This window comes from Mandrillus leucophaeus, unplaced genomic scaffold (assembly GCF_000951045.1).
Source record: "Mandrillus leucophaeus isolate KB7577 unplaced genomic scaffold, Mleu.le_1.0 Scaffold135, whole genome shotgun sequence".
NCBI classification, from domain to species: domain Eukaryota; kingdom Metazoa; phylum Chordata; class Mammalia; order Primates; family Cercopithecidae; genus Mandrillus; species Mandrillus leucophaeus.
Window position 1 is genome coordinate 282,757 of NW_012101310.1, and position 24,239 is coordinate 306,995.

Below are 24,239 nucleotides of genomic sequence, written 5' to 3' on the forward strand. Positions count from 1 at the left end.
GTGTGTGTGTGTGTGTGTGTGTGTGTGTGTGTGGTTTAAGAAAAAAAAAAAACTAAACTCCAGATTGTATTGAGATTTTACCAGTTTTTGGATTAATGTTCAGGATTCAAGCCAGTGTCCACTGCTTAGTTTTCAGGTTTACTCCTTCTCTTTTTGTCTGTTTCTCAGTCTTTCCTTATTTTTCGTGACACTAAGAGAGTACTGGTCAGATTATCTGGTCCCATAGTCTGGGTTTATATGATGTTTTTTTCTCTTGATTAGACTGGAGTTGTGGAAAGAACATCAAAGGTAAAGTGCACTTCTCATGTGATTTTGTTTTTTTTTTTTTTTCTTGTGTGGAGATTCCTGTGTCAAATTTCCTGTGTAAAATTTGCTGGGTTTATTAAGTCTGCGGGTTGATGTGCTTCCTCAGTGTTAGCCAATTATTGGCAGAAGGAATATTGTTCCCGTTCCAGGCTCCATTCCTAGGAGGCACCGCGTGCCTCTGCTGGCCTCTCAGGCTGGTCCAATATGTCTGAGAGGCCAACTAAGCAGGTCTGCACCCATCCTGCAGCTTGGAGCCAAACCACTCGGGGCCTAAGTCAAACCACCTGAGCCACCTAGATCAGCTGGTCCCTAGATGACCTCTAGATGCATGAGCGAGAACAAACGATCGGAGACTTAGTCCCCTGAATTGAAGGCGTGCTTCATTGTTTGCAATAGCCAGCTGATGCAGAGCTGAAACGGCTGACAGTTCTTTCTCTCTCCATCCTGAATAGCGTTCTGGGAACCTGGTACTTACCTCCCTCTCCCAAGCCACAGGTGTCCTCTACCATCCCTCCACTTCTTCTCTCCCTCCTTATCACCCAAGTCTAAAGGCAGTCCCAGATTCAGAGGGCCATTACTGAGCTCTCTTCCCTCGCTCTCAGCTGCATGGTAGGTCCGGGATCCACTCTGCCACCACCACCAACAGCAACAGCCTGAGGCCCATCCCCTCCCTGGGGCTTGGGGTACAGGGAACAGATGGATATATGGGTGTATATTTCTCAAGTGAAGTGGCACAGGAAACCCCAAATGTTGAGTCCTTAGGTGTAGGATTTTTTGTTCTGTGGGTCGGTGAGTATGATGAGGCTTAAGCAGAACAGTATTGGGGAAAATTTTCACCCAAATATATTTTCTATAGGGTGGAAAATTACAAAAGGAGAAATAAAACAATCCCCTATGAAGCTTGTTTCTGGTATAAATAAAATGATCTATATAAACTGTCCAACTAGCAGGTGTCATGCAGCAAAATAACTATTGGTCATTAAATATAAGACAAATCAAGTTTTATTGGACAAAAATATTAAATTCCACCCATTAATTCCTGGACATCTGTTGATCATGTAACAGGACAACCTGCCCATACAGCAAAAAAATATTGAAGATACATGGCCTGCCACTCTTCTGGAGCTTAGAGCAAGAGCAGATATTAAGACAGGGGAGAGGCCGGGCGCGGTGGCTCACACCTGTAATCCCAGCACTTTGGGAGGCCGAGGCAGGCGGATCACGAGGTCAGGAGATCAAGACCATCCTGGCTAATGTGGTAAAACCCCGTCTCTACTAAAAATACAAAAAATTAGCCGGGCGTGGCGGCGTGCACCTGTAGTCCCAGCTACTCAGGAGGCTGAGGCAGGAGGATGGCGTGAACCCAGGAGGCGGAGCTTGCAGTGAGCCGAGATTGCACCACTGCACTCCAGCCTGGGCGACAGAGTGAGACTCTGTCAAAAAAAAAAAAAAAAAAAAGACGGGAGAAATGGCCAGGCAAGGTAGAAGCTGGCTCTGTCCACATCTCTCAAGTCATGAGTACTCTGGGCTGGAATTTCATGTAAGACCTTTTGGGCATAATGAGTTAGGAGGAGGGGAAGGGGGACTTTGTGCGGGATACAGTTCACACTTCCGTGGCTGCTTTCTCCACGTCTATCAGTCCAAATCCTGGTCTTGACCTTCTGCCCCATCTCTCTAGTCCACGTTGGTTTCTAGCTTCTTAAACCACTTCAAGCTGCTCTCTTTGAATCTTAGACTCTCATGTCCTGTCCTAGGCTGACCATGTCCCAGGCACCAGTGCCATTTCCCCTGAGCTGGGCACTAAGCTCTGTGAGACCAGTCACTCCATCCTCTGTTCTGGGATCTTGCCCAGGTGCCAGAAGAGTGCCAGTGAACTTGCGGGCATGGAAGATTTTGCACACAAAGATTGAGATGGGAGTGGGAGGGCCAATGTGATACAGAAGGGGCTGAAGGCTGGGGCCCCTGAGCAGCCCACCCCTTACCCTGACGAAGGTCTCTGGAATGTCTGGAACGTCTCTTCCCCCTTCAGTCTGGGTTCTGCCTCAGCCATGAATTGGGAAGGAGTGAGGAGCATCCCAACGGAGGTGAGAGTATCCCAGTGGCTCCAAACAGGAGGAATCGGTGTTCAGAAAGTCAGGTGCTAAGCTTTACTGAGCACCTACTGGGAGCTCAGCACTGGGCTAGGGGCTTTGCAGACAATTTCACCTTTTCACGATGTCTTATTTCCACCCCAACTCTCCACTCCATTTTAGTGCTGAGGAAATGGAGGCTCAAAGGTAATTAACTTCCTCTGGTGATTTAGCTAGAACGGAGCTGCTACTGAATTTAAGCCTATACTGTCTTCCCAGAATCTCAGATCCAAAAAGGAGATCAAGAGAGAATCTGTGCTGGGTTCTGAGAGTAGACAGGTGCAGCATTAGTGCTGTTCTTCCAGAGAATCAGGAAACCTGACAGAGAGAAATTGCTGGGGTGTGTGTGTGTGCGTGTGTGTGTGTGTGTGTGTGTGTGTGTGTGTGTGTTTGGAGGGAGAGGTGGTCTTGAAGTAGAGAAATATTTCATCCACATTTCAGTCACCTGAGCCGCCAGAGAGGAGGGGATTGAACTCCAGACATACAGGGTCCTCAAGTCTTTGACAAAGTAAGGGGTAGGCTCAGCCAAGGTTGAGAGAAAAGGCCCAAGCCATCCCCCTGAGCACCAGAGCCTCAGATCTTCCTTCTAGAAAGCATCCTAGACCATGCTAGTGGTCAGGGACTTTGGAGGTCAATTTATCCATCCTTCTTCTACTGCGAGGAATCTGAGAGGCTATGGGGTCTGGCCCTTCTCTCCCTGATAGCTGTTCCTTTCCCAGAATGCTGAGACCCCAGAAACCCTGTACCCCCACACCCTGCCCATTGCAGGACCCACAGTGGGACTCTGTCTCTGCACAGGACCACTCCGTTCTCCGCAGACAGGGACTGTCCCAGGGCTCACACAGGAGGTTGCCCCAGGGCTTCTGTCCAGTCTGGCGCTGGGCCCACACTAGGGCAGAGCTCCACTGAAAGTCATGATGGGCAGGCAGAGAAGGGAGCAGAGATCAGGCGCGGCCTGGGCCGGCAGGTCGGGAGGCCTCTGGGGTGGCGAGGAGAGGTCGCTCTTCTCCGGCTTGTAGCAGGGTGAAACCTCACATCTGTGGGGCAGGGCAGGGGCCAGGGATCAGAGCAAGCCCCCATCCCTCCAGCTCCTTCCAAGCCTCTGGGTTGGTGGGAGCAGAAACTGCTCCCCTCCCTGGGATGCCCCTTTCCTACCTGACTACACTCTGCAGGATCTTCCTCTCATCCTGGTCCAGGCACACAGCAAACGGGCAGCTGTTGGAACCGATGATCTGCACCTTGTCCACTTTGATCTGCGATGTGCTAATCTGGAAGGAAGGTCCAGGTCAGCCCCGAATCCCTGGCCATGCAACACTGGCAGCCCCTGGCAGTTCTTTCTCTTAGAACTGCCCATCCGCTTCTGGGGGTGTGGGAGGGCAGGGGTTTGCCTGACCGCGCTCCAGGGTTAATGGCCAGGTCAGGGGAGGGAGCCTGAGGCCTCCATCAGCCCCTGCCTCCTCTCCAGCATCTGGAAGAATCAAGTGCCCCCTGAGGAGACTCTGCCCTGCCTGCTGCCCTCACCGGGGCAGCCCCAGGTCCCCTAATGCAGAGCCTGCTTTCTTTGGTCTCAGAGTCTTAGGACTCTCCTGGCACCCACCCCATAACTTTTCCACATACACGCGTCCTCTCACAGGGTACCCCTACCTCCCTGACACCCCACAACACTCCACACCCCTCAAACATCCCCAAATCACACCCCTCACCCTGCCTCTCCTCCCCCACCTCTCCTCTTTCTCTCTCACACACACGTCTGTATACACATGGATGTACATGTGCACACATGCACACACATACATGTGCACACAGACGTACACACGTACACACATACGCACATGCATGCTCCAATAAGTCTCTTGAGGGTATGGCTAGAAGGAGAGGGAAGCCGGTACCTGGTTAAAGCCCTTCTTGGATTTGGAGTTCTGCCTTTTCACCACTTCTGTCAGGTTTAGCGTCAGGGCCTCCATGCTGGAATCTGAAGGGCAAGGGCACTCAGGCCAGGCTCAGAGCACCTCCCTACTGTGACCCCACCCTGCCCACCCCACTCACCCAGCTCCTCCTGCTTCCGGCAGGCCTTGTTGAGGTTCACGGAGGTACAGACCTTCTCCAGGTTGCTCCAGCGACTTCGTCCACTGATGGCCCCCTGGAAATGCAGCATAGCCAGACCCTCTGAGTCCAGAGGCCCCCACGCCTGCCACCTTCTCTTTGAAGGCCCATCAGTGACAGGGGGTTGCCTCTAGTCAGCATGTCCCCAGAAAGCTCTCTCTTGTTCACCAGGGCCCCTGTGCCACCCTGGATGGACCTGGATGACTCCAGGTAGGAGCTCACATCACTGGTTTGGTCTAGCCTCTGTGACCAGGTTGAAAGGTACAAGAGCTGAGAGCACCTGCAGAGGTGGTCCTGAGGTTCTCCTGCCAGGCCCAGAGTGAGGAAGGGACGGGCCCACAGACATGCTGTTTCTGGCACAGCCAGACCCGAACCCCCTCTTCAAGTCTTTGTGTGAATGTCTCTGTCATCAGGGACCTCCTTGTTGTTAAACCCAAGAACAGTTCTTGGTCCTCAGCTTACTTGACCTTATAGTTCTCGGCTCTCCCCTCCTTGAAAACCTCTCCTGGGCTTTTGTGATGGAACCTTCCTGGTTTCCCTAGCGCCTCTCTGGCTGGTGCCTCTCTGCTTTGCTGGATCGCCGCCCTCTGCCCACCATTCATCATGAAGGGCTCAAGCCTCTCCCCTTGGTCCTCTCCTCTTTGTATTCCCTGCTTTCCCCCTTCAGGAGTCTCCTCCGTGACCTTTTCCCACAGCAGCTGTCCACCCAGCTTCGTATTCACCACAAAGTCAGGCCCGTTCAGCCAGCCGCCTATTCTCACCGTCTCCTTATACCTCTCAAGGCCTCTCCACCTCAATAATATGACCCGATCCAAACTCAGGATCTTCCCCAACTGGACCCGGGTCTCTTCCCGTGGTCCTCACCTGAGAGGACGGTGCTGCCAGTCACAGAGGCGCGATTCCAGGAGTCTGGCCTCTCCTTTCCTAACCCACCCATGAGCCCTGCTGATTACATCACTCCCATCTGTCTCCTGTTCCTTCCCAGCTCCGCCACCACCACCCTAGTGCAGGCTGCTGCCCTCATTTCTCTTCTGGACCATGGCAGCAGCCTCCTAACTGGCCTTCCCGCATCACCTGTGGACCCTCCCAGTCTCTCCTCCACAGAGCGGCCAGAGGGAGCTTCCAAGCCTCAGATCTGATCATGTCACAAGCATTCACAGCCCCACCACAAACGTAAGCCTCCTTAATGGATATCCACTGCTCTTAGGACCAGGATAAAATTCCTTTCATTGGGTCAGGCGTGGTGGCTCATGCCTGTAATGCCAACACTTTGGGAGGCCAAGGCAGGTGGATCACGAGGTCAGGAGTTCGAGACCAGCCTGGCCAACATGGTGAAACCCCGTCTCTACTAAAGATATAAAAAATTAGCTGGGTGTGGTGGCGTGCACCTGTAATCCCAGCTACTCGGGAGGCTGAGGCAGGAGAATTGCTTGAACCAGGGAGGTGAAGGTTGCAGTGAGCTGAGATTGCACCATTGCGCTCCAGCCTGAGAAACAGGGCGAGACTGTGACCAAAAAAAAAAAGAAAGAAAGAAAAAAAAGAAAGAAATAAAAAAGAAAAAGAAAAAACTCCTTTCACTGCAATCAAGGCTTTTGGTATGCTGGTCCCCCCATTTCTTTAGCCTCACCTCGGCATCATGTTCCCACCGGCTGTCTTTGCTCCAGCCCAGGCGTCTTCTTTCAGAGTGCTTTGAGGTGTTCACATTGCCTCCCACCACAGGGCCTCTGCACATGCAGTTCCTGTTGCCGCAAGAGCACTCACCTCTCTTCTCAGCCTAATTAACTCCTGGTTTTCCCTCCAATATTAACTCAGGTCCCTTCTCAAGGAAGCCTTCACTACTAACTCTCCTGACTGGGTTCAGTTCACCATTTAGGAACATCCCGTGTCCCTCTCCTCCATCTGTGTGTCACAGTTGTAATTTTACATCGTGTGCATCATCTAACCAATGCCTACCGCCCACTCCAGGGGGTCAGCATGTCTCCGGGGACCACGTCTGTCCTTTGTTCACTCTTAGGAAGGCTCCAGGGCCTAGAACAGTGCCTGGGCCGTGGAAGATATCTAGCAAGCACCTGGCATGTGGCTGCAGTGAGTGTTGGTGCCTCCTGCCCACCTTCTTCACTGCCAAATGCACCGCAGCCCCAACGCCACCGTCCATCTGCTGTTTTATTGCCTTGTCATCACTTGCCACTGTCTGGAATTATCTTGGCTATTTCTTTGTTTCCTCATTTCTTATCTGTCTCCCTCCTCTAGACAAGCTAAAGTGAGGCCTAGGCTTCCCTGCTCAACCCCTCTTTTCCTCTGCCCAGCACAGAGGTGGCATGGGCAGGTGCTAAGAGGATATCTTTGGAATGGCCGAAGGAAGAAAGGGAAGGAGGCAGGAAAGAAGGAAGGAGCCCACCTGTGAGGCCAAGCTTCCCTCAGCCTAGAACTTGGGATGTGATCTGCTCAGAGAACTCACGTCTTCTGGCCTGTCACCGACAGCCCTCCACCTCCCTACAACTCTCCTCACTCCTTTCTCATGCCAATCCCACCTTGCATGCAGCCTGCCAGGCACACTGGCCCCCCCGAGACCCTGGCTTCTCCCTCAGGTGCCTCTGGAAGGCTTCCCTTGCCCCCTCTCAGCCCCAGCCCTGTAGCCAGGCCCAGCAGACCCCTACCCCTGGGCTGCTGCTGAGCGCATTCAGGTGAGGGCAGAGCACATGGTGGGAGAGAGGCTTTGGAGGCCAAGAAGCACAGAGATATCCACTCCCTCCCCTCTCTGCTTCTCTGAGCATCCAGGGGAGCCTGCTGTGGCCTTCTAGCATAAAGACTGGGGCCCAGGAACACACAAGTCCAGCTCTGGGCCCAGGTTCTGGCGGAGGAAGGATCAGTAGCAGATCCTGGAGGGGAAGGAGCCCCAGCCCGGGTCTTACCTTGCTGTAAATAATCTGTAGTGTTAGAGGAACAGCCTCCCGGTCGTCATCGATGCCCAGCCGCTTGCTGCCAGGACCTGTGCCACACACAGACAGACCCTTCACTCCCTCTGGCTTCCCAGGCTCCTCACGAACACAGTGGCCTTGCCTCCCTGGGACTTACCTCCCCATCCCCTGCCACACTGACCGTGACTCCCTAGGGATCTGTCTCACCAAGGCCCTGCATCTCTCTCTGACTCCACCTTCCGGGGGCCTCCACCTCCTCAGTGACCCCATCACTCCAGGGCCTCATCTCCGCTGTGATCACACCTTCCCAGGGTCCCGCCTCCCCAGGGCCCCACCTCCTGGGTCACCCCGCCTCCCCATGGCCTCGCCTCCTGGGTAACCCCGCCCCCCCATGGCCCTGCCTCTCAGTAACCCTGCCTCCCCAGGGACCCACCTACCGGGCAACCCCGCCTCCGCGTGGCCCCGCCTCCTAGGTAACCCCGCCTTCCCATGGCCCCACCTCCCAGGTAACCCCACCTCCCCAGAGCTCCGCATCTCGCGTCCCAGGCCCCGCCTCCCCGCCTGTCTCTGCTCAGGCAGTACCCACCCGAAGCCTTGATGGCACGTGTGGCAGCGGAGTGACCCAGCTCCAAGGAGTGGATGAAGATCTCTGTCGTCTTCTCCCCAGTGATGAAGGTCAGCTGGAGAGTGCAGGAGCATGTACATCAGTGTGAACCCCCTGGAGGGGCCCATTCGGCTCCTCCAGCGTAGACCTGCTGGCTGTCCCAAGGCAGGGCTGGGGACTTGCAGGCCCGGCAGGTGGGGGAGAGGCGGTGCGGGTCAGGGAGGCCTTACCTCCGTCTGATAGACTTGCAGCAGCACCGGTCTGGCGGCAAAGCGGCAGTAGTAGAGTAGCATGTCGGCCAGGATGGGCAGCTGGGTGGGGGAGCCCTCCAGGGCCTGGGCTTCAGCCTTCAGGGACTGCTGTGGCCAGAGGGAAGGGGCAGCCAGTCCAGATGGGTGGGTGGATAGATGGCAAGAAGGAGCAAGAATTAGGGAGGAAGATAGAAGAGAGACATAGAGGCAGCCAGCCATGAGGAGCTGGTGAGGTGGAAGCAGGAAGCAGGGGAGGGCCGGTGCCCAGCCTCCATGCCCCTCACCTGACCCACCAGCCTCTGGGGAGGCTTAGCCAGACAAGGGCGGGAGTTGAGGAAGGGGACTGAAATCTGAGGTCCCCTGGACCCTTCTGAGGCCCCTCCTCCATCACTGCAGTGACCCCAGCTCTTGCCCTCAGTGTCCTGAGTTCAGGCTCAGTCCTGCTTCTCACCCACACTCCCAGATCTTTTCCAAGAGGGCCCAGGTCCTCCATGGGGGCCTCAAGCTGGATTCTCTAAATCCAGGGCCTTCTAAGTGAGGCTGGGTGACTGCAGCCAGTGGGCCCTGTTCCACAACCCCAGGGGTCACTTACCTGGCACAGAACTTCAGGGGGCAGGTGCATGAGGCCTAGCACATTGCGCTCATACCAGGGGTCCAGCATGCCGAGGTAGTGGGAGATGTCATTGGTGCTCTCCTCCCATGGCGTGGTGCCCAGCTCCTAGGGCGAGGGACAAGAGTCATTTCCAGCTCCCCAGGAGGCCTGCCCATCCTAGCTCCAGGGCCTTGGATGGCACCTGCAGCCCCAAGCTGAGCTTCTCCCTGCCCTTGGGGAAGTATGACAACTTTCAGTCTTTGTCATATGGCAAAATGTCACGTCCAAGTGCAGGGAGTGAGGGCCAGGCAGGGGCAGGTGCCCTGTCAACACAGGGGATTGCTTTTCATGACTTCCAATCGGCTTCCTTCAGGTAGCAAGAACTCTACATTACCACCCCACTGGTCCAGGCTGGGGACGTACTCCAGGGCTGGCGTGCCTAGGGGAGTCTGTCGGGGGTGAGGGCGTCTGGCTCCGAGGGGGTGGACAGGCACCAGGGCTGGTCCCGTGACTTCGCTTCACAGGCACATAGAAGAACTGAAGTTTGAAGAACCGTGTGAGGAGTGGGCGATTGTTCTCCAGCCGCCTGGCAAGAAGAAGATAGTGAGAAGGGGGCCGGGCATGGTGGCTCACGCCTGTAATCCCAGCACTTTGGGAGGCCGAGGTGGGTGGATCACCTGAGGCCAGGAGTTCAAGACCAGCCTGGCCAACATGGGGAAACCTCATCTCTACTAAGAAAAAAAAAAATTAGTCAGGTGTGGTGGCGTGCACCTGTAATCCCAGCTTCTTGGGAGGCTGAGGCACGAGAATCGCTTGAACCGGAGAGCCACAGGTTACAGTGAGCTGAGATCATGCCACTGCACTCCAGCCCGGGCAACAGAGCAAGACTTTGTCTCAAAATAATAGTAATCATAATAAATAAATAAATAAATAAGGGAACTTTTGGTTCCTCTGGGGCCTAAGCCTCAGGCCCCAGATTCCACCAGCAGAACAACGCTGTTACCCAGGGCAGAGCGATGCCTCTCGTTATGGCTCTTACCGAAGGTTGCTGTATGCCCGGGCCACCTTCCCTGAAATCCGATCGGAGCCAAAGACCACAACACGTAACGTGGAGGCCTTGGGATCCTCATCTCCACTCAGGAAGGGGCGGCGGCGCTGGTGACGTGAAGCGGGGGCTAGAAGCCAGCTGGGCAGCTGGGTACTGAGTTTGGGCTGGGGCAGGGAGCGGGAGCGCTGGGCCCGGGAAGGGGGCGATACTGGTTCGTCCAGGGGGCTGCAGAGGCTCCCTGCCCGCCGCAGGGGCAGGGCCGTGTCCGAGTTGCCCTCCAGGCTCCGAGAGTCCCTCCGCAGTACCAGCTGGCTGGTGCTCTTGAAGAGTTTATAGATCCTGATGAACTTCTGCCCAGGCCTGCGGTGGCCCCGGCGTTCCTGGCTGCCGCGCCTCCTGGGCCACTCGGAGGAGCTCTCCTCGCTGTCCTCCACGTAGCCGCTGTCCATGCCATCCGAGAGGCCTGAGACAAAGGAAGTCAGCAGATGGCGCGAGAGGGCCGGCCCTGAGGCCTGGGAGGATGCGAGGGACAGGGTGGAGTCGTGGGACGCCAAAGAGCTGGTGGAGAGCAGGGAGTCTCTCTCGGCACAATGCCCGTCAGTTTCCAAGTCCTCCTCCTCCTCCTCCTCCTCCTCCTCTTCCTCCTCTTCATCATCTGCCAGGATCCCTGGCTGGAGCAGCTCCTGTTCCTTGAGCAGGATTTCCTGCAGGATGTCTGCAGGGAAGCAAGGCCAGCACTGTCTGGGTGTCTGGGCCCCCAAATCCCCTTCCATATTCCCTTTGGAGGGGAGACAGCAGAAGGACTCAGGGCCAGCCCAGGACTCCTAGCACTGCCCCTTGCTCTGCTTAGAGCCTGCACAGATGGGAGAGCTTTGGGGACGGGGTGGGAGCTGCACGGACCCAGGACCAGAAAGACAGCTCTGACAGTGTGGGGCATGGGTGTCACCAGGGCCCCGGCTCCTTACCAAAGCTGTCCTGGTTCCAGCTGTAGGTGTAACACCGGGCGACAGGGATGGGGATGGTATGGAGCTTCCCTGGTTTTGCAGTGTCTGTAAGAACAGGGAGGATAGGAGAAGAGGGCTGGGAAGAGGCCTTGGAGATTGGCCAGTCCAGTCCCCTTGCCTTGGAGAAAAGACCAGAGATGGGACAGCATCGGCACAAGGATGCATAGCTGGATAGGTTGAGGCTGAGTTAGAGCCAGGGTGCGGGCTCCCAGCCAGAGGGCCCTTCTTTCAAGGCATGCCCTTTATGAGCTGTGCGAACGTGGCCAAGCCACAACCTCTGAGCCTCATTTTACAATGTGCCCATGGGAGAATAATACCACTAGTCCAGAAGGTTTTTATGAGAAATATTGTAACAGGGCATGCGAACGGCTCCTCAAAATCTGTGCTCCCTTCTACGGTAATGGAGTTGCAGACAGGATGTTTCCCAGGATCCTTTGGGGCAAGATGTGGCCACGTGACCAAGGCGGGCTCAAAGGAACATGTGCGGAAGTGATGTGCCCAGCTTCTGCATCACTTTCAACAGAAAAGCCCAGGCTTTGCCCTCATAAGCACTCTCTTTTCCTCTTCCCGCAAGCTGCCATCATGATGGCACCCCCACCCTGCCCCTATAGATAGGAATGACAGACACCCCAGGGGATGACGGAGCAGTGAGATACTGAAAAAGCTGAGTCCCTGAGTGACTGTGTGGAGCAGAGCCGCCAGGCCCACCTGGACCGTGCACCTTGGGACCTAGAATAGGCCATGGGGAATGTGGGAGAACCTCACTCTCCCAAGAGCCTCACCTAACACCCCAGGGAAGCCAGCTTTTTCTCCCACCGCCTGCAGCTTGGTCCTGAGCCACCGCCGGGCCTCTGCAGCATCTCCGATGCCAGATGCCAGCTCCTGTGCCTCTGCGGTCTCCGTGAAGATGTCCTCAAGCTCTGCCAGGGTCTTGGCCTGAAACCCCAGGAGGAGATGGGCATTGCTCCTGGACCGTGAGCTAGCTGTCCACCTGTTCCAGTTCCTAGCTTCATACTGAGGGAGGCAGTGATCTGTCCCCTCCCACCCTCATCACCCATCTCCTACCCACAGCTGGCCAGGCAGCCAGGCCTCTCCCTGCCCACAGGCAGTACAGTCAGGAGGGACTTCAGCGCTCCTCACTGTGCCCCAGAGAGGGGAAGAAGCTGTGTGGGGTGACACAGCCGACCTGTGACAGAGCCAGGCCTAGAGGCCAGGTCTTCAGCCCGAAGCTCATTCTCGTTCTTATGGCACATGCCATCTTCTGAGGCACCGGTTACCAGCACCCGGCCCCACTGCCCAGGCTGCCACCCCACTGGTCAGGATCCAGCGCACCAGAAACCCCCTCTACGAGGCCCGCCCTCCAGCCACCACCCTGCCATGTCACCTGGGGCGCCGGAGACTAGTGTACCCTGGAGACCGTGGCTGAGATGAAGCAGGGAGAGGGCGCTACCTCTTCGGAGAGGTGCTCCACCAGAGCCCCAGGCCCCAGGTACATACCTGCAGCCTGCAGTGCAGGCCCGGGACGTCACAGTGGGCCCCAAAGGTGGCCTGGAAGGCATGCAGGAGCAGGGTGGTGTAGGCACTGTGAGGCGAGTGTCCGGGGGTGCTCAGCTTATTGGCTACAGCGAGGAACTCGGCCTGCACTTCTACTGGGTTCAGCAACAGCACGGTGCTGGGGACACAGGGGACCGGCTATGGTACCTGGGGGCGGGCAGCATGCCACGGCACAGCCACCCACCTCGTGCCTGCTGGTGCTCAGCTCCGCTGAGGCCAGGGCCTCCTCAAGCCCAGGCAGAGCTTGAGGAGGTGACCACAGGAGGCCAGGACAGAAGCAGCAGCTCCAGGACCCAGGTCCCCAGGGAAAGGGTGGGGTTCGCTGCTGAGCATTTTTCAGCTATTGTTTTCAAAGATCTTTTCAAAATTGAACTTAATTCTTTAAAACTAAATTTACTTAATTTTTACAAAACCATTTTTTTCCTATAAGACAGCTGAGTGGACGAAAGATCACTCAAATGAGGATCCTATTTTCGGCAAGGTGACTTGAAGCCAAGTGACCAGTTTTCGGCGGGAGCCGGGCAGCGACGTGGCGCTGTGCAGTGTGGTCTGGGGCGAGAGGGGCATGAAATTCCTCGTGGCGTGGGGCTGCCTCTGCCCAGAGGAGAGGGTGCCAAGTCAGAGTGCATCTTCTTCCTGCGCTCGTGAGGGACACCTTTTCTAATTGGCCCAAAGTCGTGATACAGGCTTTCGTGGGCTGGGAGGGGAGTGTGTGCCTGGCCACTGCTACCTCCCTTCCCGATGGACACCCAGATTCCCTCTTGGTGCCAGTGTTTACATTTCTTTATTGTGGAAACTTTCAAACATACCGCAAATTAAAAGAATCGTGGGCTCTGAGGCACTGATCACTTTGTTTACAGTTAACAACGCACGGCTGTTCTCACCTCCCCCCTGCCAACCCCCCTGCATCACTGCATGACCTCGAAGCAAAGTCGAGCCATCGTGGCTTTGTATCCATAAATGCTTTAGTATGAGCTGCGTGTGATGGCTCTTGCTCTCTCAGTTCCACACTCTGCATTTAAACCCAGTGCAGAGGAGCCCTATGCAGGCAGCATTCCCTCCAGACTCTGTGGACATCGGTGCCCGGGGACAGGGCAGAGACAGGACTAGTCTCTGTCAAAGTCCCCATCATTTGGGAAGAAACTAACTTTGATTTCTCTATCTGTAAGAAAAAGGAGGTAGGCTTGCATAAGCAGCGCCTTATAACCTTATAACGAGCCCAGCTGAGCCCCTGCCCTCACCAGCTCACATAATTTCTCTGCCGCATAATTTATCATCATTCTCAATTTATAGATAATGAAAGTGAGACCATCTCCCAACTGTAAGCTCTTTCTACAAATCTCTCAGTGCCTCACTTCCCTGATGTGAAAACTCCCCTTCTCACAGGGTTAACGTGAGGATTAAATGAGTCAGCACACGTAACTGCGTAACTGCGCTTAGAATGGCGCCTGGAGGTCGAGAAAGGGTCTAAGAGGCGTTGATGATTCTTCATCAGCCCACCTGCCCCAGCTCCCCCAGAGGCATCTTATTTACTTACTAAACTACAACATGTTAGCATCCTTTCCCTCTCTCAACATCTATCATTTTGTTTGTGCTTGTTTTTACCTAGAGGGAAATCAAGAAGTGTTGCTCAGGGGAGTGAGTGGGAAGTGAACCCCTGGGGCTGGGAATGGGGAGGGCCAGGGGCCTATAATTTCTGCACTGGTGAAGGCTGGGGTCCCTGGGCTCCCAACATGTCAAGGCAAGGCAGCACCCAACTCTTCGAGGCCTGCAGAGGGTCCTCCGAATGGGCACCCCCTCTCTAGTGCTTTTCAAACTGCAGGTGAGGACCCAGGAGTGAGTAATGAAGTCATCTGGGGGAGCTGAATTTGTTTCTTAAATGAAATAGAATAGAATAGAGCTCATCCTACGCAGCAGGGATACATTTCGTTTCAGGAGTGTGTGTGTGTGTGTGGGATACATTTCGTTTCAGGGGTGTGTGTGTGTGTGTGTACCAGGATGTCTCTGTGTGTGTGTGTGTGTGTGTGTGTGTACCAGGATGTCGTATAAAATGGATTTTTATTGTAGGTCCTGGTCAAAAAAGTTTGGAAACACTGTTTTAGTAACAGGCAGAAAGAGACTGTGGAAATACCATGGGCTTCTGAATAAGCCTGAGAGTTAAATTGTGGCTCAGACCCTTGCTCGCTGTGTGACCTTGGGGAAGTTGCTTGGCCTCTCTGACCTCCAGTTCCTCATCTGAAAAGAATGGATAAAGTGGGGGAACTGTGTGCCTAACACCTGGCACAATTGATGCGGCCCTCTTTAAGAATCTGGTGAAAGACCCTCAGCCTAGAAAAACAAACCTGGACACAAAGTATCACCAGCAGTGCCAGGAGTTCCCAGTTCCCTGGAAGCCTGTTTGTTGCTGACTGGGATGGATGGTGGGGGGGCGGGGGGCGGGGTACTGGATGTTTGAGTGGGGGAGGAGGGTGAAGGTGGAACAGTGCAGGGGTCCCAAACTCCCTTCCCTCTGTTTCTCCGTCCCCCAAGAGCACTCACACGGTGGAGCTGCGGTGACTCCTGATGGGCAGACCCTGCTCAGCCCTCACCAGCCTCTGGTAGGAGATCCCTGTGGGCCAACAAGAAAAGAGTTCATGGGCTGGTCAGTTCCTTCAGCATCGTCCTTGTGCTTCGTGGCGAGCCAAGCACCGGACAATCAGGTTGGAAGTTCCCAGATGGAGCTCAGGAGAACCTGGAGAGGGGCTGTTCAGTGGCTCCTCCAGCGTGCCTAGCAGTTTGCTTCTATGCATCCTTTTACACCTCACGAGTCATATCCCCACCTTCGCCTCCAACACCAAAACTCGTCCTGGGCCTCGCTGTCCTCTGGATTCCCATGGCCTCTCCGATTGCCCTCCCTTCCTAAGAGCTTGCCACTCCCCTGGTGGCTCAGGCCCTGGCCCCAGGCTTGGAGGCAGCCTAGCTAAAGAGAAAGGAATCCAGGGTGAGAGCCCGGGTCAGAAGCCTGAGTTCTATTCCAGCTCTTTGCTGGGTCACTTAATCCCTGAGCCTCAGTTTCTCCTGGGAAGGGGCAGATTAGATCAGTGGTCTCTGAGGCCTTTAACAGTCTATGATTCCCAGGCCCCATCACAGCTTGACCAACTTAAAGTTTCTCTCTTCAGAGACTGGGAGGGAGAGCATCGTGGGAGGCAGAACCTGGGCCCAGGAGGCTGCCGCGTCTCATGCCGCCGGGCTACTCCTGGGTCCCTGCCGCCATCCCCTCTCCCGGTCCTGGGTGCCTTCCCGCTATGCCAGGCACCTGTCAGCCCAACCACTTTGCCTCAGCTCCAGCCAGGCAGCCGGTTTCGAGTTTCCACACCTGCGCCTCCCCATCTCTGCCTGGAGTCCCGAGTCCTCTCAAAGGATCGCGGTCTGGCCTGGCGTCCTCTCTGCTCTGAGGCAGCTGCATCCCAGGCTCTGCTCCCAGTCCACATCCCCTTTCTCCCCGGCCCTTCCCCCTCTCTGTCTCCTCTGACTTCCAAATGCTGAGAAGAAACACACCAAAGGTTTTCCTTTTGTTTCTGCAACTTGACTCCGTTCTGCACAGTAGTTGCTTTACAGTGTGCGTTCAGTTCTGTTTCCACCACGATGAGGAGGTGAAACAGGAAGCACAGGTTCACTCCCTCACAGAGCAGGGGCTGGGGACCCAGCGGGGTGGGCCGCCTTCTTGTCATAGCTTGGAAATAGGCCCGGGGTAGTCCCCATCCAGAGCAGGGCCACCCTGAACTGGGACTGAGCTGGGAACCTGTAGGACGTCCCCTCAGAAGTGGAAGTCTGGACCGGGGGGTTAAAGACAGCTATAAATAGAAAGACTGTGAAAGGCAGAAAATTACCATATAATGCTCTTCTAACTTGGGACCTAATTGCTTTGATTTTGGGCCTTTTGTATGATGTTTACTTTATGTAATCATCACATATTTAGAAGTTAACATTTGATCCGTTTTGCCAGGAAAGTCCTTGACACAGTGGCTATTACATCAGGACTTGGGACACCATCTGGTGGCCACTCACATGCATTACAGAGAAGAGATCCTCACCCACTCTCCAACCACCCCAACATAATACCATAGTTACCGTAGTTACCGTAGTTACCGTAGTGGAGACAAACAGATATCCCCCATCTCCCTGACCGTAAAATACACAGACACGCAAAATCTTCTCTTGACCTTATTTCTCTTTTCTTCTACTATTTAATGCTTTTAACAGGTAACCTACACCCTGCTGACCCCATTTCGTCACTGCCACTTCTGCCTCTGTTGACCCAGGTCATCCAGGCGGTCGCACTCCAGGAAGCAGTGGACTGTGATGTGATGTCGTTCTCCCTCCACATCAGCTTTCTTCCAAAACGCCCAGCCACTGGCTTCCGATGCCTCTGCCCTCCTGACCTTGCTCTCCTGAAGCTTGGCAACGTTTTCCCCGTCGCCATACCCAACGGTTCATCATCACGCTGCTTGAACTTTTGTTCTGGAGTGCCTGGTACTGTGGACAACCTTGAAGCTCCTTCATGTCCTCTCATCTCTAGGATGAAGAGCAATCTCTCACATCTACATTCATGTGCCTTCGTCTCATTTTCGGATTGTGCTACAGTTAGAACAAGAAGCTGCTTCGTATGAGCTACGTGGACTCCATGCGACTGTTGCTGTATGTATCCTGTTGCTTTAACGGGGGATATTTAGGAGGCCAGTACCTCTTGGCACACCCTGACCCAGAGAGAGTTATTTTCCGAGTTGTTTGGCCGGTGCTGAATACCCAAGGTACCAACAGTTTCCAAGCAGAGCCTACGATCATCAGATAAACTCCTGCCATCACCCCAAAAACACTGTCAACCCCCTTCCTGGGTCTCTCTTGGTAATGGACCCCCCTGCTTAGCATGCATGGGGTGTGGAGTTTTGGGTAATTAACTGGTGGGCTGGGGCCTGAGCTGGGAACAAATTAGAAAAGACTGTGCAGTGTGGAGGAGGCCCTGATCCTACAAACTTTTGTACAGACTCACTCCTTTGAACCTGGCTTAGAAATTGTACCGCTGAGTCCCCATTTGCTGCTCTATGCTGTGAGGTTGGGAATATCTCCCAGCATCCTCCACGGGCTTGGTTTTCACAGTGTTACCTGGTGATGCCACGGAGGCCATGAATGCTAAGTGGGGGTGTGCAATATCAGTTTCGGGACCACCCTTAACTCCACCCTCCACTCCCCAAACAGGGAAGCTACACTGGGGAGCCTCGGATCAATAGACTCCTCTCTCCCTTTGATCTTAGATCACAGCCTTCCTTGGTCACCTTAGCAGATGGAAACAACTGTCTGAGTTTAGCTTCTTGGATCAAGATTGGTGCAAGGGCTAAACAAAAACCTTGCCTGGGTTGTTCCTGCATCAGGCCCTAGCAAGTAAGAAATCGAGAGGAGTCACCCCATATAGGAAAGAATGGGGTGGGTAGGCAGAACACAGGCATAGTGAAGGTCAAACTCCTGGCCCAGTTGTCCAAGACCCTTCGCCATCAAGCTTGTTTGCCCATCAAAGCTTCCACTCTTTTTCAAAGTTGCAAATAGATAGGGATTCTTCACAGAACAGCTGACTGTGAAGATCCAGGACACATGAAAATCACTACATCTGCCATCAAGCAGCACTGGTATTAGCAACACACTGATAGACAGGTCCATGCTGAGGGTCATGTGGGTACTTGAGCCTGGGGGAGGCAGGCAGCAGCCACATCTGACTCAGTTTCCTCTTACAAGGGGAACACCAAGATTCCACGGAATCCACAGAGTGGAATCAGGGCCCGGCCCCAACGGCAATGCAGTCTCCAAATGAGACTTGGTCAGGTTTGGTTCTCCAGCATCTACAATTAATATCAACTCACGGTGGACAGTTTGACCTACGTCATACCCTGAAGCAAACACCAGGCACACCGCTCTCCACAGCCTGGTTTCTCTTACACTTCCCTCCTCACTGGGGGTCCCATGTGCAGTGCCTTCCTGCTCCCCATCTCCAGGATCCTGGACTCCAGAGAGACTGGAGGAATTGGAAACTCATGGCTGTGGGCCTCAGCAGGGCCTGGGTAGGAAGGTGAAGCACAGCTTTCAGGTGAATAGACAAAGGAGGAGAGGACATAACAAGGGAGGCTGGAATCCCTGGCCACCGGGAATGCAGGAGCAGAGACGTGGAAGGTGAGAAGCAATGTGGCTAGAAAGCCAAGAGGAAAATACTGGGGAGAAGGAACCCACTGGGCAGGCCTCCATGCAGGCAGAGGAGATGTGAGTTCTTGGAATGACAGTTCAGTGCCACCACAAGACATATGCTGCTCTGAACAAGTGCAATGACCCCACGGAAATGCCTGCAGGATGAGGTCTGCAGCTTTGCAGAGCCACCGGGCTAGTGGGGGCGAAGCGAGATGAGGCCCTTTCATAACACCCTTTCAGCACCCTAGTGATAGTCACCCTAACAGGACCAATCCGGGCCTTATGGGCTACTCTTACGAGTAAGTCACATGTGGCAGGGACTTCTAGGCATCTACTCAATATCCACTGAGTGAGACACTGGGCATTGTACCCAGTTGATGAGTCAATTTCTCAGCCTCCCTTGCAGAATGTTTTAGGTGCAACTCCCCTCACCTCCTTCTTTCTGTTAACTGGAATGTGGACATGATGGCCAGCGCTCCAGCAGCCATCCTAGACCATGAAGCAACCTTGAAGATGGTGCCTCTTGCTAAGGATGGTGGAGCGGAAAGATGAGAGAAGGCTGGTCTAGGATGTTCATGGGACCACCATGCCAATGCTGGCCTGCCTTCTTACAGATTGTGTGTGGTGTGTGTGTGGTGTGTGTGTGTGTGTGTGTGTGTGTGTGTGTGTGTGTGTGTGTAAGAGAAAACTAGCCCCTGTGAGTTTAAGGCATTGTTGTTTGGGGCTTTCTGCTATAGGCAGCCAGCTCAGTCCTAACTGATCACACCCTGTGATTTCTGGAACACCGACCTCTACTCTTTTCCCTAAACCTCCCCCACCTACTAGTCAATGATGTTTGACATCCTTCAAGAGGTCTAACCTTTCATTCCATAACCAGAGACAAAAAGTATAAAACGCAAATGTCTGTGATCAGTAATGTCCCAAGAGAAACGTCTCACCACTGAAGAACATTCTGAATTCACCTGCCACCTGTTCATAAGCAAAACTGACCTAACCCAGGTTTGTTCCTCATTTGATAGGAGATCAAAGGGTATGAAGCCATATTAAGCATCCCAAAGGGAAAGGGGCAGGAGAAATTCCCCAAAGGGGGAATGTTTATAAAAAGACAGGCTGGGTAACCCAGGGTCATGCAGCCATCTGTCAGGCCTCTTGGTAGAAACACAGATTTATGCAAATGTGAAAAGGATATGATATGCCTTTTGGTATCAAAGAGATATGGATTCGAGTGGTAGAGCTCTTGTCAGCTCTGTGACTGGGAGCAAGTTACATAAATGTCGAGCCCTCAGTTTCAGCATCTGAAAAATGGGAATAATAGTAACTACCCATGGAGGTGTTCTGAGGGTTAGACGGGACGAACCTGTGACAGTGCTTCATATGCCGTAGACAACCCTGGCATCATTGCTGTCCTCCTCCTCATCATCATCAATGATAATTATAATCCTGCTTTTGACCAGGAGGCTCAGAGAGTCTAAGGAACTTGTCCAAGATCATCAGCTAATAAGTGGCGAAGTACAGGTCTTTGTCATACGAGGGTTCATGTTGCCTCTTTCATACTTCACTTTGTATCTTGAACAAGAAATACTGAACTTGGTTTTCTCAAAATCATTTCCCATTTTATAATGAGAAGAATATGACTTTTCCTTCTTCCCTTACAGGCGAGACGCGATCCTTGAAGTTTGTGTGCTTTGAAAATTGCAGAGTGGTTTGCACGTAAGATGCCCAGTGTCATCCCCCAGCTTTACAGATACATTCTTTGCAGGAAAGTATTGTGGTCGGCACAGCTATGCAGGCATGGAGTAAATATTCAATAAACATGTGGGCTGACCCCAAGAGGGCTGTGGTGGGCCGGACCCGGTGGCACTGACGTGAGATTTCCTGCTACCTCCAGAATCGAGGCACTGGACGATCATATGGGGGTGGAGTCAGGAAGCAGGGGGAGGCCCCCAGCCTTGATAACAGGCCCACTTCCTCTGCCACCCAGCCACATCAAAGCAGGATAAACTGTTTCATTCATTTCCATGGCAACTGGGTCCCTAAGACTTCACGGGTGGGGGCCTCACCTCCCCGCGTCCCTTCTCATTTCTTCCTGTGACTTTACCAGGACCTACCTTCTAAGCTAACACCACTGCAACCCTTACTGCCCTCAGCACTGTGAAATCAATGAGGCCAACGTTAATCCTCACGAACTGTATTGACAGGGAGGCATTGCTATACACCCATTTTACAGATGAGGAAATTGAAGCTCACAAGCTAAATGTCTTGCTGAAGGCCCACAGTTAGTGAGTAGCAGACCCAGGATTTGCAAGTACAACGATCTGGCCCCAAGGACTAGAAGCCACTAAGTTATTCAGTCTCTCCTTCAAGCGTTCAAGTTCCCTGGCCTCCATCCTAGCCCTCTCTCCACTTAACTGGGGGTGGGAGGGACTCAGGAATTGAGTACAAAGATGACTGCAGGCCTGTTAAAAATCATAGGAAAGGCCGGGCACGGTGGCTCACGCCTGTAATCCCAGCACTTTGGGAGGCCGAAGTGGGCAGCTCACAAGGTTAGGAGTTCGAGACCTGCCCAGCCAATATGGTGAAACCCCGTCTCTACAAAAAATACAAAAATAAGCCGGGCATGGTGGCACATGCCTGTAGTCCCAGTTACTGGGGAGGCTGAGGCAGAAGAATCTCTTGAACCCAGGAGGCGGAGGTTGCAGTGAGCCGAGGTCACGTCACTGCACTCCAGCCTGGGTGACAGAGCGAGATTCCATCTCAAAAAAAAAAAAAAAAATCATACGAAAGCATTTTTCAAAAAGCTCATTTAAGGGTCATGTAGAAGGTAATTTTGTTTAACTATTTGTTACGGATTAGGGCTTAGCTTCTTTAAAATTGAAGGTTAACTGGTGGATGTGAGATAAGTAGCAAGAGATTTCTGTTCAGTAGAAAAGATAACCTCAAAGATTATGGTTTTCTTCCCCTCTGTGATATTAACTATTTGGTTTCTAACTTTGAATCTCACTCTAGTTTCCAGGAGGAGCTCATCTCAGTTTCTTGTATCCTCCTATAACCCAGCTGTATCATCGTGCTGCTCTCCTCATGAATGAGTGGGCACAGGCTCACTCTATATTTATATATGTGTGAGGTTTTGGAACTGTTTGAAAATGATTCCCAGAAACGAGGGAGAGTTGATCGTTTCCTATTTTGGTTCTGCTTTCCCTGGAAGAGGAGAGGTTCCTACCATGGGTACTTGGCTTGAGCTGCCCTCTTGGGGCATCTGACTTCTCATTGGTCACCAGGATATCTGAGGCTTCACATGGTCCCGGGAAGGATGTGCCGTCAGCAGTGAGTGATGGTTCCAAGGATCGCCCCTGCTCTGAGGCCAAAGGACCCTCATTCTACTTCCGGCTCCAGTCGCTGCCCTGCCTGGTCCTTGTGCTGCAGACTTTACATTTTATCATTCCAGGAACTGGGCCTCACCACCGCCAACCCCTCCATGGCACATCTGCTTTCTGTCTGCCCAGAACAGAGTTTCTACCCAGCCGCCTGCAAAAACATCTCAAGGCATAGCGTGCATTGAGGTGAGGAGGGACCGCTGGTTCTACTTGAAATTGGGAAGTGGTCTCCCCACAGGTAATCCCCTCCCCCAACCCCCCAACTCCCTTATCCTTTTCAAAATAAAAAAGAATCATTTCAGTCTTGGGTAGAAACCCAAGGCCCTGCCAAGACATTTGCATTTTAAATTCTTTCTCTGAGCATTGTAGAAAGGAAGAAAAGAAGCTCAGAAGACATCCAAGTCTGTTTGTTCTGGGGGACAGTGGGAGGAAGTGAGGGAGGGAATGAAGGAGTGTGACCTTAAACTGGTTTGTTCCTTTAGGGTTTGTTCCTTTAACTGGTTTGTTCCTTTCCTTGGCATGCTGGCTTGGCAGACCCACCTTTTACCTTTCAGAGTCCAGCGTCTCCTAAGGGTCTTCCTGACGTCCTAAGTCTCCACCCAAGTCTCTACCACAAGGTGAGGACCTGGTTGTAGGTAGACTTGGGGGTTGGCCACTCCTAGCTGTACCTGCTCTGCTCTTTGTAACGACAGACAACAGCAGACGGCTGACTAACTGGGGACATGCAGATCAGCTGATTGGACGAGGCACAGACAGGTCAGCTGACTGCATAGGGCGCAGACAGATCAGGTAACTGGTTGGGTTAGGCAAGTTACGAACCCTTCCAAAGAAATGTACAAGCCAGTCTTGAGCTTTCTAGGGTCCATAAGTTGTTGGGGAATAAGATTTGGTACTTCCATGCTGTGTGTGTTTAATGTGTGAGGTGAGAATGAAACACTGCCAGTACTAAACCTGGTCTGGTGCATGTATCCATTAGCAAGAGAGAAAATAATGAGATTGTAACATACTTAGTACTGGGGGGACTGCTTTTTCGTTCGACTAGTTACTCAACATCTTTTGAGCTCAGTAACTATTTCTACAATATCGTTTTTAATAATTGAATAACATTTCACCAAATGACTTTGCCACAGGGTACTCAACCATGTTCAATATTTAGGTTTTTTTAGCATTGGTTGATTATTAGCAAGAATGCATTGATGAACATCTTTGTAGCTGAATCTTTGTACATCCATAGGGATTCATCAGGATAAAATTCAGGAATAGACTTGCTGGGTGAAAGGATATTTTTTCTGATTCCTTAGCAAACACAGCCCCCCATTCCTCACCAGTGCTGGCATTTTTGTTCTTTCTTTTTTATTTTTGCCAATTTGATAGGGGGAAAAAGAGTTTTGCTCTTTAGTTTTGCATTTTCTGTATGAGTAGTGAGGGTGAATATTTTGGGGGGTTCTTTTTTGATGTTGTTGAATCATATTTATTCATATTTCCATAAGTGTGCTTGCCTATTTTTTAATGGACTCAAAAAAAAAAAAAACACTCTTCATGGGTTTGATATATTAATTTTTTTTTTTTTAGACAGAGTCTCGCTGTGTCACCTGGCTGGAGTGCAGTGGCACAATCTCAGCTCACTGCAACCTCTGAATCCTCCCGGATTCAAGCAATTCTCTGCCTCAGCCTCCCGAGTAGTTGGGAATACAGGTGTACACCACCACGCCCAGCTAATTTTTGTATTTTCACTAGAGACGGGGTTTCACCATGTTGGCCAGGATGGTCTTGATCTCCAGACCTCATGATCCGCCCACTCGGCCTGCCAAAGTACTGGGATTACAGGTCTGAGCCACAGCACCCAGCCTGATATATTAATTTTTATCGCAAATATTTTTCTCAGTTTGTCATTTACCTTTCACTCAAAGTGGGCTTGCCGTATGAAAAGCTTTAAATTTTTTGCTTTCATATCTGTTAGTCTTTTCCTTTATAATTTTTGCCCTGGGGAATATGTTTGGCAGCTCTTCTCCACTCCAGGCTCATGCAACCTATTTTTCTTCTGTAGTTTTTGTGGTCTTGTCTTCTACACCTAAACCACTAATGTATCTAAAAGTTATTTTTATGTTTGAGTTAGAACTCTTAATTTTATTTTTTAGATAGAAAT

General features: G+C 52.6%; 1 protein-coding gene across 2 annotated transcripts in view; it reads right to left on the reverse strand.

Moving 5' to 3' along the window:
- Positions 1–2,785: 2,785 nt before the first annotated feature.
- The window catches only part of PIK3R5 (phosphoinositide-3-kinase, regulatory subunit 5), a 98,722-nt gene continuing 77,268 nt past the window's right edge, over positions 2,786–24,239 (reverse strand). Inside the window, exons 6-19 of one of the 2 annotated variants that reach the window (XM_011973150.1) lie at positions 15,048–15,117; positions 12,453–12,627; positions 11,738–11,891; positions 10,917–11,000; positions 9,943–10,666; positions 9,327–9,489; positions 8,904–9,029; positions 8,291–8,419; positions 8,043–8,136; positions 7,451–7,527; positions 4,482–4,575; positions 4,325–4,407; positions 3,591–3,703; positions 2,786–3,472 (exon numbers count right to left, since the gene is read on the reverse strand). In XM_011973150.1, coding sequence (XP_011828540.1) covers positions 3,325–3,472; positions 3,591–3,703; positions 4,325–4,407; positions 4,482–4,575; positions 7,451–7,527; positions 8,043–8,136; positions 8,291–8,419; positions 8,904–9,029; positions 9,327–9,489; positions 9,943–10,666; positions 10,917–11,000; positions 11,738–11,891; positions 12,453–12,627; positions 15,048–15,117 — 2,234 coding nt within the window. In that variant the 3' untranslated portion in view covers positions 2,786–3,324. The remainder of the gene's footprint in view (positions 3,473–3,590; positions 3,704–4,324; positions 4,408–4,481; positions 4,576–7,450; positions 7,528–8,042; positions 8,137–8,290; positions 8,420–8,903; positions 9,030–9,326; positions 9,490–9,942; positions 10,667–10,916; positions 11,001–11,737; positions 11,892–12,452; positions 12,628–15,047; positions 15,118–24,239) is intronic. The other variant, XM_011973149.1, reaches the window with a different exon arrangement.